General features: G+C 39.1%; 1 protein-coding gene across 1 annotated transcript in view; it reads left to right on the top strand.

Annotated features, from left to right (window-relative positions):
- Positions 1-14,221, top strand: part of LOC125235622 (dopamine D2-like receptor) — a 115,974-nt gene extending 101,753 nt beyond the window's left edge. Inside the window, exons 8-9 of the mRNA XM_048142220.1 lie at positions 11,730-11,908; positions 12,483-14,221. Coding sequence (XP_047998177.1) covers positions 11,730-11,908; positions 12,483-12,697 — 394 coding nt within the window. The 3' untranslated portion in view covers positions 12,698-14,221. The remainder of the gene's footprint in view (positions 1-11,729; positions 11,909-12,482) is intronic.
- The last annotated feature ends 1,300 nt before the right edge of the window (positions 14,222-15,521 follow it).

Below are 15,521 nucleotides of genomic sequence, written 5' to 3'. Positions count from 1 at the left end.
GGATACCAATACCAAGGATCATAGCCCCATCGCGACCCCCCAAAAGGAAGCCCGGTCCGACCTCATGTAGTTAGATAGATACATTTTTAGCATATTAAGTACTTACTTACCTCTGTAACTGTAACCTTAGGAAGAGCGATGTCTCCTGACACAAGCAATTTTGCTTACTGCCCATCCCATGTATTAAATAATGTATGTTTATCTAAATATATAAAAGAAGAAGCTGACTGACTGACTGACTGACTGACTGACATATCAACGCACAGCCGAAACCGCTGGTCCTAGAGATTTCAAATTTAGCACGTAGGTTCCCTATATAGTGTAGAGGAGCACTAAGAAAGGATTTTCCAAAATTCACCTCCTAAGGGGGTCAAATGGGGGTTCAAAGTTTGTATGGGGAAACAAGATTAGTTTGACTAATTTATTCGAAACTTCACAGGAAGATTCCTTAAGACATATGACTGAATACGTGTTTCAGGTTTTTTGAAAATTTAACCCCTAAAAGGGTGAAAAGGGGGTGATAAAGTCAAAAAATCAATATGGGTATCGTTTTTATGGTTTATCGGGTCGCTGATCACGATAAATACAACGTTTTTAAAATCTAACGAGGCGGAAGTGAAATACCTTCTCCCCTGTAGTGGTGCAATGGGGTTTAAATATCAAAAAAATATATAAAAGAGGATATTGACTGACTGACCGACATATCAACGCACAGCCGAAACCGCTGGTCCTAGAGACGTCAAATTTGTCAAGTAGGTTCCTTATATAGTGTAGAGGAGCACTAAGAAAGAATTTTCCAAAATTCACTTCCTAAGGGGGTCAAATGGGGGTTCAAAGTTTGTATGGGGAAACAAGATTAGTTTGACTATTTTATTCGAAACTTCACAGGAAGATTCCTTAAGACATATGGCTGACTACGTGTTTCAGGTTTTTTGAAAATTTAACCCCTAAAAGGGTGAAAAGGGGGTGATAAAGTCAAAAAATCAATATGGGTATCGTTTTTATGGTTTATCGGGTCGCTGATCACGATAAACACAACGTTTTTAAAATCTAACGAGGCGGAAGTGAAATACCTTCTCCCCTGTTGTGGTGCAATGGGGTTTAAATATATAAAAGAAGATATTGACTGACTGATTGACATATCAACACACAGCCGAAACTGTTGGTCCTAGAGATTTCAAATTTGGCACAAAGGTTCCTTATATGGCGTAGAGGAGCACTAAGAAAGGATTTTTCAAAATTCTCCTCTTAAAAGGGTGAAATGGGGGTTCAAAGTTTGTATGGGGAAACAAGATTAGTTTGACTATTTTATTCGAAACTTCACAGGAGGATTTCTAAAGAAATTTGACCCCTAAAGGGGTGCAAAGGGGGTAAAGTCAAAAGCACAATATGGGTATCGTTTTTATGGTTTATCGGGTCGCTGATCACGATAAATACAACGATTTTAAAATTTAATGAGGTGGAAAAGAAATATTCTCCCCTGTTGTTGTGCAATGAGGTTAAAATATCCAAAATAGCCATAAGTATAGCTTTAGTTTTTATCTTTACTTCTGGTTCAAGAGATTTCAAATTAACACGGAAGTTCCTTAGAGGAGCACTAAGAAAGGATTTTTTATAGTTCACCTCCTAGCATGATAATTTGACAGGGGCAAGGACAGGGACAGGAACGGGATAGGGTTAGGGATAGGGATAGGGATAGAGATAGAGGGACAGGGACAGGGACAGGGACAGGGACAGGGACAGGGACAGGGACAGGGACAGGGACAGGGACAGGGACAGGGACAGGGACAGGGACAGGGACAGGGACAGGGACAGGGACAGGGACAGGGACAGGGACAGGGACAGGGACGGAACGGGATAGGGTTAGGGATAGGGATAGGGATAGAAATAGGGGACGGGGATAAAATGCAGGTGGCTCAGTGGGAAGGTATTAGTAAGTAGGCATCGGCGAGTATCCTGCATCCGTAATAACTATTACATTCAATGTGCTGTAAGAAGATCGTTGTTTGCTTGCCTTTTATAATTTTGCAATAAGTATAAGCAAAATGGAAAAAATTGTAAGCGATAATGCAAGGAAGTACTTTCTACCCTACCGACCATAGCGTCGAGATACTGGCTATGTGGGTTGTATGAAGTTTCCCCAGTATAAATATTTAAATAGGTAAAATACATACATATTCGTACCTACTACCTACGCTGTGGTCGCTTTGTAACAATTCTACAATCATTGCAAGAATTTATTTCAAAGCAATAGTAATATGTGTAAGGTACAGTCAGCCAAAACCGGACCGTACAGCAAATAGATCAGTTACAATGGCCCTCCAGTCGAGAATTGCCCCGCTTTACCTTAATCGAAATAATCGCGGACATCTGTACCTACAAAGAAACCTACGGATCCAAATGAAAATCTTATTTTTTGTAAACGTTTCAATAAGAATACTTTTATTACGCGGGCGAAGCCGCGGGTAAAAGCTAGTATCATAATAAAGAACTTTGAATTTGAATGTAAATAGTTCGTTTAGTAAGGGGTTAAAAATGACGTACAAATGTAAATATAGAAACTAAAGAAATTTAAAAGCTAGCTTATATCAAAATGATCTATTTCTCCATGCAACGAATGTCATTTTCCGTAACTTTTACGAGAGAAACTTATTTGAAAACGTTAAAACCCATGGTAGATGGACAGTATTAAATAGGCAGTCCCCTAACGCAGTTAAATCGTCCTATCAGGCTATAAATAGATGCACTGAGGGATTAATGCAATTATTCCACAGCCTGTACCAAGTGGCACTAGGGCTGTCCTATAGTTACTGTCTATGTATACATGTGATCACCTTCCCCCTTTTTGTACCACGTCAACTCAAGGGGTGTCACATGCGCGTTGCCGACCCATTAGAAACTGGTATACTTCTTTTTTGAAGAACCCTATACTGTAATTCATCGGGAATACCTCGGCAGGGAGTTCATTCCACAGCCGCCGGAGCGTCCTCGGGAAGAAATTCCTTTGAAACCACACGGTGCGCGACCATTTAGGTTGCCTGTGCGCATAGCCGAATGCACAAACGCTCACTAAACGCTCACGATAATCTTTCGTAGGTATCTATCTCTATCGCTCTTGCGTATTGGCGCGACAGAGCCAGACTACATTTCTGCGGCGTTTCGATTTCGTTTCGCGTCGCAGAAATGCCATTCGGCTACCGGGGCCTGATCTGTTAGGTTCGGTTCAGTTTTTTCGTTACGTTTCATAAAACAATACTTCTTTAATGCCTCTCATTATGCACCAGTCACATAACTATTATTTATTTAGTTTGCAATCAGATGGGTCTGATGGTCAGATTGGTTAATCCAATTAACACTTAGTCTGACCTTTAACTTTAGATTTACACAATTACAAATTCTGTTTATAGTGTGAAAGTTGTTAATTGCTATGACCTTAGCCACTACCCCGACCTTTTGCCGTTTTGGAAAACGTACCTCGAAAGCTTAAAAACACAGATAATGTACATAATTTTATATGTTTTGCCAAGGAGTGCAATTCCTTGCCGGCGGCTATAGAGGTATTTCCGAGCTCATAATATAACCCGGCAACCTTCAAATCAAGAGTGATCTTCTGGGCGAGCTCACTCCATCGTAGACCACGTCTTTGCCTTTGGCTAGTCATGTTCAGTTTCTTCATACAAAACTCATTTGCCGTAACATTTGCTCAAATCAAGTAACTTATTTTGCAACGTCAATATCTCTAGGTAGGAATTCTCCAGGTACCGTAGCCGAATGACATTTCTGCGACGCTAGTCTGGCTCTGTCGCGCCAATACGCAAGAGCGATAGAGATAGATATCTATCTACGAGCGTTTCGTTTCGTGAGCATTTGAAAGAAAGAAAAGAAAGAAAGAAAAATATTTTATTTAAAAACACACATCAAACAATTTGAAACAAATAAAAAAAGAAAATAAAAAATTGACCATGTTTGTGTGTCAGCAAAAAGGCTCAAGCTCAGCATTGTGCTGGAGCACGGGGACTGCAGCGCTGATTTTCAGCTTGCTCCTTGTTGGTGACAACCGACCACATACACACACACACAGTCAACGGCAGCACAGTAAGCATAGCAAACAAAAGAAGATTAGGCAAGGCACGATACAAAATAAAATCTTGAGTGAACCTTCAAATCAAGAGTGAACGAACGGAGCATAGCCGGCGGAACGGAGGCATCTTCTGGGCGAGCTCACTCCATCGTAGGCCACGTCTTTGCCTTTTTCTAGTCTATGGCCAAGAGTAAGCCCATTTATAATTAAAAAAACAATACTTAGGCACAATGATACTTATAAAGAAACTTATAAAGAGCCACTTTTCTCAGGCGCACTGCGCTTTTTGCTCGGACAAAAGCTGCGTGAGCGTTTGTGCCATTCTGCTACGTACCCAGGTAACTGTAGTATATGGGTTCCATTATGGTGCGGGCGATGGTCTGGCAATCTGTCATTGCATCACAATTTCGTTTTCGTTGAACCTATGGGTAGTTGTCAAGAGTGGCACTGAAACTTGAACAGTTTCATGTGCTCTGCCAACAGGGAATAAAGACGTAAGCTTATGTCATCATCATCATTGGCCTTAACGTCTATTGCCGATAATTTATGGCGTAACATTCGAAAAGTACCTCTTCCAATGTCTTTACAGACCGATGCGAGATCAATATGTAAAGCAGGACTGACAAAAAAAGTTAGCGGAAATCGACGCTAGAATACCTTTGCCTCGATTTTTCTTTTAACCCCCGACGCAAAAACGAAGGGGTGTTATAAGTTTGACGTGTCTGTCTGTGTGTATGTCTGTCTATCTGTCTGTCTGTCTGTCTGTTGTCTGTCTGTCTGTCTCTGTGTGTGTCTGTCTGTGGCATCGTAGCTCTCGAACGGATGAACCGATTTTGATTTAGTTTTTTTTTGTCTGAAAGCTGAGTTAGTCGGGAGTGCTCTTAGCCATGTTTCATGAAAATCGGTCCACTATGCCGTGACCGGGGGTTTTTTGAAAATTTTGATTTTATGGTTAGGTTATTACAATTGAATATAACGTAGGAAACGTATCAATACTTGGAAGTTACGTGTACTACTTCTATGTGTATCCAAAAGTGAACAATTATTTCGGAAACAGAGAGAACTTCTGCAACTCAAAGGTCAAACCATGTCGTTAAAACTTTTTGGTTCACTACTTGTTTCGACAGACACGATCTATAAAATATAGCCACTATAGCCAGGTTCGTAGCCAAATGCACAAATGGTTACGATAATTTAGTATCACAAAAAGTAACACAGCATGGGTTTACCACGAATGTGCGACACCAAATGTGCGATGTTAGATAGTGCGACATGACGACCGGTCTGGCGCAGTTGGTAGTGACCCTACCTGCTAAGCCGACGGTCCGGGTTCGAATTCCGGTAAGGGCATTTATTTGTGTGATGAACACAGATATTTGTTCCTGAGTCATGGATGTTTTCTATGTATATAAGTATGTATTTATCTATATAAGTATTTATATCGTCGCCTAGTACCCATAGTACAAGCTTTGCTTAGTTTGGAGCACAGAACTTAATTTAGATAGAAGAAACAAATTCATATATTTGTTACTGTATAGGGGCCGAGCGTGTCAAATTTTGTACTGAAGTTGATTCTTGCCTGTAATTTTAAATATGTCTCAGGCTCTTGATTGTTCATAATTTTTGTGTTGTTGCAATTGAATATCACGTAACGAGGCATTTTTTATGTTTTGGTTGACTTCAACTTACAAAAATTGACGCCCGAAAGCTGCAAGCTGCGAGTAAAGACGGACAACTCAGTGGATTTCACTGAGTTCATTTGACACGCTAAGTAGATACGTTTGCTTGATCTATGGTATATATGACATCTGTGGTTTGGAGCTAGGTTGATCTGTGTAAGGTGTCCCCAATATGTATATTTATGTATATGTATGTATGTCTTTTGTACGACACTAGAATTCAGCGACGTGATATTAGGCGATTTATTACTGTTCGACATTACAAGTGTATGTCAGAATGTATCTGCGAATTGAAATTGTGCGGCGTATTATGGAATAAGAAGCCCAGAGCCGCCAGACCTTCCTTATTGTGTCAAGGATTTATATACATTAACTATCAGGATTTAAACATGTTAGAAACTAAGAGTTTTGAATGATTCACGGTTATTTTCATTAGACTTATATTGACCGACAATAATAATAATATCGGGAGCTCGACAAAAATCAAAAAGGTAATCACGGTCTATATCCCGGTCAATATAAGTCTAATGTTAGAAACTGTAAGGATAGCCACGTCACGTAGCCAAATGCACAAACGGTTACGATAATTTATTTAATCACAAAAAGTATCACAGCATTACAGTTTAAACCAAAGCACTATGAAACTACAAAATGGGTGAATCAACTTTTTATTGCCTGCTATTGCCATGGTTACAGTCCCCTGAGTCACGCCTGGTTTTATGCAAAATTATGCTACTGAAATTAAGCAAGCATGCATGTAGTACATGTTTGTAGGTGCCAAATAAGGGAAAGGAATTGTTAACACCAGCAAAATGCATGTTTGCATAGTTTACGTAGCATAATTTTTCATAAAACCAGCGTGACTCAGGAGACCGTAACGGCTCGGCTGACTCGGTCTCGGTATAAATTCGGTAGGTTGCCCCCGGAACCGACCGCGGCACGCGCACCACAAATAAAGTGAAGTGAATATCGTGCACGACAGAGTCAGACTGCCTTTCGATCAGCGGCTGGCGTCAACGGTTTTAATTTCGGCTAGGCTGACAGGCCGTCATGCCAAAAGGCGGGGTTCACCCGAGTAAGGCATGTTGCGAGGCAATGTATACAGCACACAGTCACACACACAACACACACATACACAACAGGGAATATTAGTGGGAATAGATAGGTGCCTAACGAATCGGCCTCCACAGTCACCAAACCCGTTGTCGAAGCAGCAATGTGTAAATCACACCGGCTGATGTCGTGAGTGTTGTGTGTAGGCGAAGTGACAACCCTAGCGCAAAAGTGAATAATCAAGAACAAGTGCGGGTAGTTCGAGAAACTCGCGCGGCTAGAAGATGTTGATGCAATTCCTCGCCAGTCTACCCGTGACCACGAACATAATGTGATGTTCGAAACGTCGGGCCTAATATAAATGTAAGTGTTTACGCGATTAAGTCCCGTTTTGTTCTAAAATTATGAATGTGTAAATCGTCTGCAATAAACGCAAAGGTCTGTGATGATGGTGATGTCTTGGTCATTGTCTTAGTGACGTGTAAATATATTTTAGAATACTCGCTTGTAAATTATGTTTGTGTGTGTACCTACTCGACCGTCCCAATCATATTATTTCGTCAAAAACTAACTCAAAGGTCAAAAGTCGTATTTCTATTCCACCGCCCACGCATAAATTCGCCCCTGATTTAGTAGTAATGAATGGCATTCAACCGAGGGACAATTTCTAACTTAGATGGGATTCCAGTCCCTTCAGGGCCTGTAGCCAAGAACACAATAAGTTTTGAATGATTGACGGTTAATTTCATTAGACTTATACATGGTGAGATAAAAAGGACCGGGGCCCGTTTCTCGAAAGGTACAAGCCTTGTATTACAAGTGTGTTTCCATGACAACCCATACGATTTGACAGTTCGCGCACTTGTAATACAAGGCTTGTACCTTTCGAGAAACGGGCCCCAGGGGCCTATTTCTCAAAACTGAAAGTTACAAGTTACAAGCGGAAGTCTCTTTCCAACTTGTCATATTAGACAATTGACTACCGCTTGTAAATTGTAACTTTCTTGAGAAATTGGCCCCAGCCATACTTTGCATAGTGACTTGAGATCATAATAGACAACTCTTATTATGGGACCAATGCTGGAATCGTAAAAAAATTGGCTGTTCCATTACATTTCGACTGACGCGATTCCGCTCATTTCTATGGAACAACCAATATTTTTTCGCGATTTCAGCATTGGTCCCGTAATAAAAGTTTTTCATTATGACCTCAAAAGTCACTGTGGACAGTATGGCCGGTCCTTTTTCATTTCTCCCTGTACTCACCGGGATATAGACCGTGATTACCTTTTTGATTTTTGTCAAGCTCCCGTCGAGAATTGCCGATACTGAATGTGATAAAAAGTTGTCTTATTTCATAGATTTTTTTGTTATACTGCATAGGCCCATGACCCTTCATGTTATTATGTCCCAATTTATGTTAATCACTCGTTTGAGTAGAACCCGCTCTAGGTAATTCTATCAGCACTTTACAGAAGAGCAGATTAATCGCATTACTCGCCTGATGCATTTGCAATGACTGATCGTAGACGTAGACGATTTGTATATATGTAAACGCATTGTGGAGCCGCCTTAAGCCAAATTAGATATCAAGCGAATACAAAGACAAGGATAAGCAAAATAAGCAAAGATAAGGACTTTCTACTGGGGTGGCAATGCGCATGTGACACTCTTTGAGTTACAGGCGTCCATAGGTTACGGCGACCACTTTCCATCAGGCGGACCGTATGCTTGTTTGCCACCGACGTAGTATAAAAAAAAACACACACACACACACACACAACTCATAAGAGCCTGGGGTCCGCTTTGACAACTAATCAAAAGATTTGGCGTAGACACTAGTATTTAACGAAAGCGACTGCCATCTGAATCTGACCTTCCATCCCGAAGGGTAACTAGGCCTTATTGGGATTAATCCAGTTTCTTCACGATATGTTTTCCTGCACCGACATAGACAGATAAAGTCTAGAAAAAAACGTACCTTAGAACTTAGAACCATCAAGAATAATGCACTGTAAATGACTAGAAGAGAATGCCTTAAATCATTAATTCCGCCTTTTTGTACTGTAAGATTTTCGTGCAATAAAGATTAAATCCATATTAATATTATAAATGGGAAAGCGTGTGTGTCTGTTGGTTTGTCCGTCTTTCACGGCAAAACGGAGCGACGAATTGACGTGATTTTTTAAGTGGAGATAGTTGAAGGGGTGGAGAGTGACATAGGCTACTTTTATCTCTTTTTTAGTCCCCACTTTCCTACAATGGGGGGTGGAATTTTGTATGGAGCATTCAGCAATTTTCGAAATTAACGCGAGCGAAGCTGCGGGCAAAAGCTAGTAAATAAATAAGTCGTTAATAAGAATTATTTCCATTCGTCAGGATAGTCATTAACAAAAGCGCCCTATTTATTCCTAAATCATGCCATTTGTCATTATTTCTGACTGTACACCTGAACAAAGAGAAGCGAGTAAACCGTTGACGTGCAATTAAAAGATAGGGACAATAAATCGCTCCCGCGCCAGCAGGGCCGATAAGCTGATTACTTTGCTAATTGATTCAGGTAATGTTAGATTTTGCGGCGTATTTTGTATCGGTTGTTGTAAGATATTAGGCTCCTAGGTACCTACCTATTAATTAGTTTATGAGACTTTAGGTACGATGTAACGTGTCACTGTATTAGGTACGTGCGTGAAGCAGACATGCAGGCAGGCATCTTCTGGGCGAGCTCACTCCATCGTAGGCCACATCTTTGCCTTTTAGACCCAGAGCCCAGGCCCGCCAGACCTTCCTCAAATTCTCAAGGATGAAATTTTGGGACAATGTAGAGTTCATATCGGCGGTTAATGTGTGCATATTTTCTAGTTCGGCCCATCGGCCAATTTTTTGCTATCAAGTGATGAAGATGAAAAAAAAAAGTGCTTACTTTCCTTAAATTCTCAAGGCTGATTTTTATATATGTGTTAGAGCACGTTGTTAGAAATTGGTTATCATCAATGCCAGACCGTTTCCGCCGGCCATAACTTTTACCAGACGCGACAAAGTTGGCAAAAAACGACTCTAACTTACCTCATTTTCTCAAGCCTGATTTGATATATGATACGCAGGGACCTGTAACTAGACCATTTGTAAGCAGCCAGACCAATCGGATGGACCCAACCATCCGCCAGACCGACTTAAAGTTTCGATATGAGCATTAGTAGAATTGAAATATTCTGGGTCTATAAAAGCTAAAAACTTGAATTTTCTACATTAAGCTACGTGTATATTGTATATTGTATACTTGACGTAATAAGCGACTTTCAAAAATTTTACTTCTAAGGAAATAAAAAAATGAAAGTTTATATGTGGTGCAAGATTAATTTTAAGCTATGAATTTTATTTACACTGCGTAAGTACATGTGTATTTTATTATAAATATAACTTTTACCAGACGCGACAATGTTGGCAAAAAACGACTCTAACTTACCTCATTTTCTCAAGCCTGATTTTGATATATGATACGCAGGGACCTGTAACTAGACCATTTGTAAGCAGCCAGACCAATCGGATGGACCCAACCATCCGCTAGACCGACTTAAAGTTTCGATATGAGCATTAGTAGAATTGAAATATTCTGGGTCTATAAAAGCTAAAAACTTGAATTTTCTACATTAAGCTACGTGTATATTGTATACTTGACGTAATAAGCGACTTTCAAAAATTTTACTTCTAAGGAAATAAAAAAATGAAAGTTTATATGTGGTGCAAGATTAATTTTAAGCTATGAATTTTATTTACACTGCGTTTACGTTATTTATAATATAAAATTCAATTCGTTATTCAAGTTTTTAGCTTTTATAGACCCGGAATATTTCAATTCTACTAATGCTCATATCGAAACTTTAAGTCGGTCTGGCGGATGGTTGGGTCCATCCGATTGGTCTGGCTGCTTACAAATGGTCTAGTTACAGGTCCCTGCGTATCATATATCAAAATCAGGCTTGAGAAAATGAGGTAAGTTAGAGTCGTTTTTTGCCAACTTTGTCGCGTCTGGTAAAAGTTATGGCCGGCGGAAACGGTCTGGCATTGATGATAACCAATTTCTATTTCAACTTCATCACTTGATAGCAAAAAATTGGCCGATGGGCCGAACTAGAAAATATGCACACATTAAACGCCGATGTGAACTCTACATTGTCCCAGAGTTTCATCCTTGAGAATTTGAGGAAGGTCTGGCGGGCCTGGGCTCTTGATCTATTTAGCTAGTCTGTGGCCAAGAGTAAGCCCATTTATAGTAAAAAAGAAGGCGCTGCTTGTCACAAATACACATAATATGTAGAACCCGCGTGTCATCGGTCCGACTTATTATGAGCGATTACTGGCAGAAATAAGGTTAGAGACATCAGATGTAACATTCAGCGTCGATTAAGAAACTTTTTACTGGATAACCCACTGTATTCAATAAGTGAATTTTTCGACATAACTGCATAATTTATTATACTCACTATCCTATTGTATTCTGACATTGTCGTGTTTATTTTTATTGATATTACTTGACGATCCTTTTTTGGTGATCATTTCATATATGTAAATTTAACTTATTTTAATTATATTGATATTATTTTCTATAATTGACGATCACAATATAGATTCTTATAAATTGTCTTAAATGTAATTTGTACTGTAATCATGTTGTGAAATAAATATATCTAATATAATCTAATCTTATGGCCAGGTCAGACATTATAGGCAGCACAAATTTTACTCCATAAGATTTTATGAATTTTATCTCACACTAACAAAGGTCTAGTAGAGCGAGTGAGTGCCAAGAGCGATAGGACCTGTGTGTCAACTATGCAAAATGAATCTTAATCATGGGAGATTTTTATTCCATTTTCTCTTTAATCCAAAATACTCACCAGTGCATTCCTTCCCAGGAAAAAGCTAAGCAACCTCAGCAAAAGCTCCGTCATCTCTACTCCTCGTCGGCGCTTCAGGTCTGCAGCATCAGCAGCTCGGTTCACCATCTTCCGAGCTAATCGAGCTGGCAAGCTGCGGGCCAAGAGCTTTGCCAAGAAAGAGAAGAAGGCTACGCAGACGTTGGCCATAGTTCTGGGTAAGTTCCAGATATTTCCTGCCTCAAACAAATAAATTCAGTAAAACCTTCAACGCAGCCTGGTTCATCATCTTTCAAATCAATTGAGCTGGCAAGCTGCGGGCCAAGAGCTTTGCCATGAAAGAGAAGAAGGCTATGCAGACGTTAGCCATAGTTCTGGTTAAGTTCTAGAGACTTCATGCCTTAGATGGCTGAACTGTCAAATGGACTGTCGCCTGTAGTATTTCACACCTTTAAAGTAAAGATCGTGGTATTATCATAAACGTAGCCAGGTGAACTATCTTTAGTAAATGAATAACTTAACAGAATGATAACTTGATAAAACAATCTTCTATTAAAACTGATAATTTAACACGGTATTACATCCTAATAAAACTCTCTGAGTTGTTGCCCCAAAACGGTCAAGAATTACAAATTCTACATAGACAAGATGAGGATATAACTAAATCCTCTTCAATTAAATTCTTTGCATTCATCCTATTAATTCTTGTAGGACGTTGTCAAGACCATCACTTCTGTTCCATATCAATAATATATATAATTAAAATATCTAAAATCCAATATCCATTTCCAGGTGTCTTCCTCTTCTGCTGGGCGCCATTCTTCACATGCTCAGTCTTCGACGCGCTCTGCACCAAGCTCGGGCTCCCCTACGGTCCCGGCTACACTGTCTTCATCCTAACCACGTGGTTGGGCTACATCAACTCCTTCCTTAACCCTGTCATCTACACCATCTTCAATCCGGAGTTCAGGAAGGCCTTCCGCAAGATCCTGCACTGCGGCACCTAGCCCATAGACTATCTGGTCGTGTATGATTAGATCCCTTGTAGTTGTACCTTCGTTCCTGTCAGTTTCGATTCAGAGACCATTAAGATTCTAATAAAATTTGAGAACTTCCCCCTTTTACTCGTTGGCTGAAATAGGTTCTTTCTTGAAATGCTGAATTTTGCAACTTTAAAACGCTGGCTTCGGAAATAGAAAGTCAGATGTTAGAATTCAAAAATTTCCTTTTGACTAATTCATTTCCATTCTTTTAATTCCTGGGAAATAATACAATTTCTCCATTTTTAAATTCTGAATCCACCGTTTATTAAAAGCTCTAAAGTATTGTTTTGAATAGGTCTGGATTTTTTGAAATTGTCACTTATTTGCAGACCGGATGGAGCAGACTAAAATACTGTTCTTCAGTATTTCAATTTGAGGAAGATCATATATAGGAATATCGAGATCTGTTAACACGGAACGAAGGTCTGATGGCTCCTTTTCATACATACCATGCATAATCCAAAGCTAGTCCATTCCTGTTGTTGACATCATCGTCAATGTACCAATGAGCGGCTATTGAGAGTTGAGAGTATTAAGATCGGCACAGTACTTATCAAATCTTTACTAGAGGGCCGATAGCTTTGGAGTACCTATGTCAATATACGAATTCTTATAATCTAACATATGTAGTATTTATCTGATCTGACTGATGTCCAGTTACACAATAATATTGAGCGCACGAACGTTGTTCTGAAGTTTGATAAAGGATAAATGTTTTGAAATACATATGATTTTGTACAACCTCTCCTAAATGTGAAATATTTCAAACTTTCCAAACATTTTCCGGACACAATGAATATCTACGGATGACATTTGGGTTGTTTAACGCACCCGCATGTATGTATCCTTTATAATTATCCCTTTTAGGAAGGGTTAAACTTCTAAGTTTAATTGTAAAAGCAGAACCACTGCAGAAGGCACACATTGTACATTAAGTCTTAATACGTTGTCAATAAGAGCTGAAATTGCTTGACTTTTGCGTGGTTCTTCAAAATTTTCGAGCTTTACTAGTAATGTCGTAGTAATTTTAGATATTATGTAACAATCCTTAGATTTGCCAAAGAATAGTATATTTCCATGTGATACTTGATGTTTGGAGTTACTATAGTCTGTACCTTTAGGCATTTAAAAAAATGTAAACAAAATCTACTCTCAAATAACTCGTTATCGAGGATAAAAGAAAACATTACTCGACCAAATAAGAAGGTTAAATACACGTCGCTCAGTGACAGATTCACTTGGTTTTGTGTTTGGTTGGTTAACCGACAAATGTAACTAAAGTGTACAAATTATTTGTTTACCGTTTTTTGTGTATCCAAAAGTACAGAGTATAGTCATTAGAATTAATGGATGACATGATGTATGTAAAATATCTTTATTATAGGTATGTATGTATATCTAAAAACATTCTCGTTTAAATTGCTAAAACAGTTTATCTCGATGAAATCGAGAACGTAAATATGACACGCGTTCTCAGCTTGAACTGAATGAAAATGCACCATATCGTCACTACTTTTAAAAAACTTGTATCTTCGTCTGTCAATGAAAAGAAAATTGTAGTAAGTATGTATGGGATGCATATAGACTTACTGCGTTTTAACTTTGAGAAGCAGCGTGAGATACGAGATTTTTTTAAAGTAGTGACGATATTATTGTGCTATACATTCTCATTTATATATGAAAGTGGTTTTATCTTATTAACTAATTATCAAACATTTTTATTACATAATTAAATAAGGCATTTACTTTGTGACCTTTGCTATTCATATTAAAACCGATATTTTTTTCCCGAGTTACTCGTACAGCCAAAAAGTGGTATACCACTTTTCGACCTTATGTGTTTATTAAAGAGTCGAAAAGTGGTAAACTACTTTCTTGGCTGACTATACTTGTACATTTTTTCACATCATGCTTAATTATATGAATCTGACAATACTTCCAACTTCTTAAACGTAAGGCATTTCTAGTCCCAATTTATACTTTCAGTAGAAAAAACTTAAGAGTTATTATAATTGTGTATCTTCCTCACTCACTCAAGCTAAAATGGGCTGTTAGATAGTCAGTCCAAGATAAGTTAACAACGATTTTGGAACGAAAATGGACCACCCACCATTTTATATGGAATTTGACAGTTGACAGCCCACTAACCTTGAGTTAGCCCTTAGGCCCACTTGCACCAACCACTTAACTCGGGGTTAGTGGGCTGTCATCTGTCAAATTCCATATAAAATAGTGGGTTAACCCTCGGGTTAACCCTCCATTTTCTTGGTGCAAGTGGCACTTAGGGCCACTTGCACCAACGAAAATGGAGGGTTAACCCGAAGGTTAACCCATCATTTTATATGGAATTTGACAGATGACAGCCCACTAACCCAGAGTTAAGTGGTTGGTGCAAGTGGACCTTAGAGGTACAAGTACAAGTCTAGTCACGCGTCAGTGTAGTTCATCCTTTATACTAAAGAGTTTAGAAAGGAGAGGAGGAACATCTTTACGTGATATACTGATATTACGTGCACATATGAAACTACAAACAACTGACTCACTGTAAAACCCTCGTGGTATTTATTTAAATCGCTCGCAGCGAACTTCACTCCGTCAATGAAGTCTAATTTCATGCCATTCCCTTGGTGTTCTCCTAGCGCCATCGGAGAGATTTGGAACTATAATTTCAAATTGACAGCAGACGCTTGAGATTGTTCTACTTCTCTCTTTGCTTTCTGACATTCCATACTATAGACAGATGTAGTGCGTTATGGGTTTCTTTCGTATTTTTCCGGAAACGTTCGTA

This window comes from Leguminivora glycinivorella, chromosome 17 (genome assembly GCF_023078275.1).
Source record: "Leguminivora glycinivorella isolate SPB_JAAS2020 chromosome 17, LegGlyc_1.1, whole genome shotgun sequence".
Taxonomy (NCBI): domain Eukaryota; kingdom Metazoa; phylum Arthropoda; class Insecta; order Lepidoptera; family Tortricidae; genus Leguminivora; species Leguminivora glycinivorella.
This window is presented reverse-complemented; position numbering and strand designations above follow the sequence as displayed.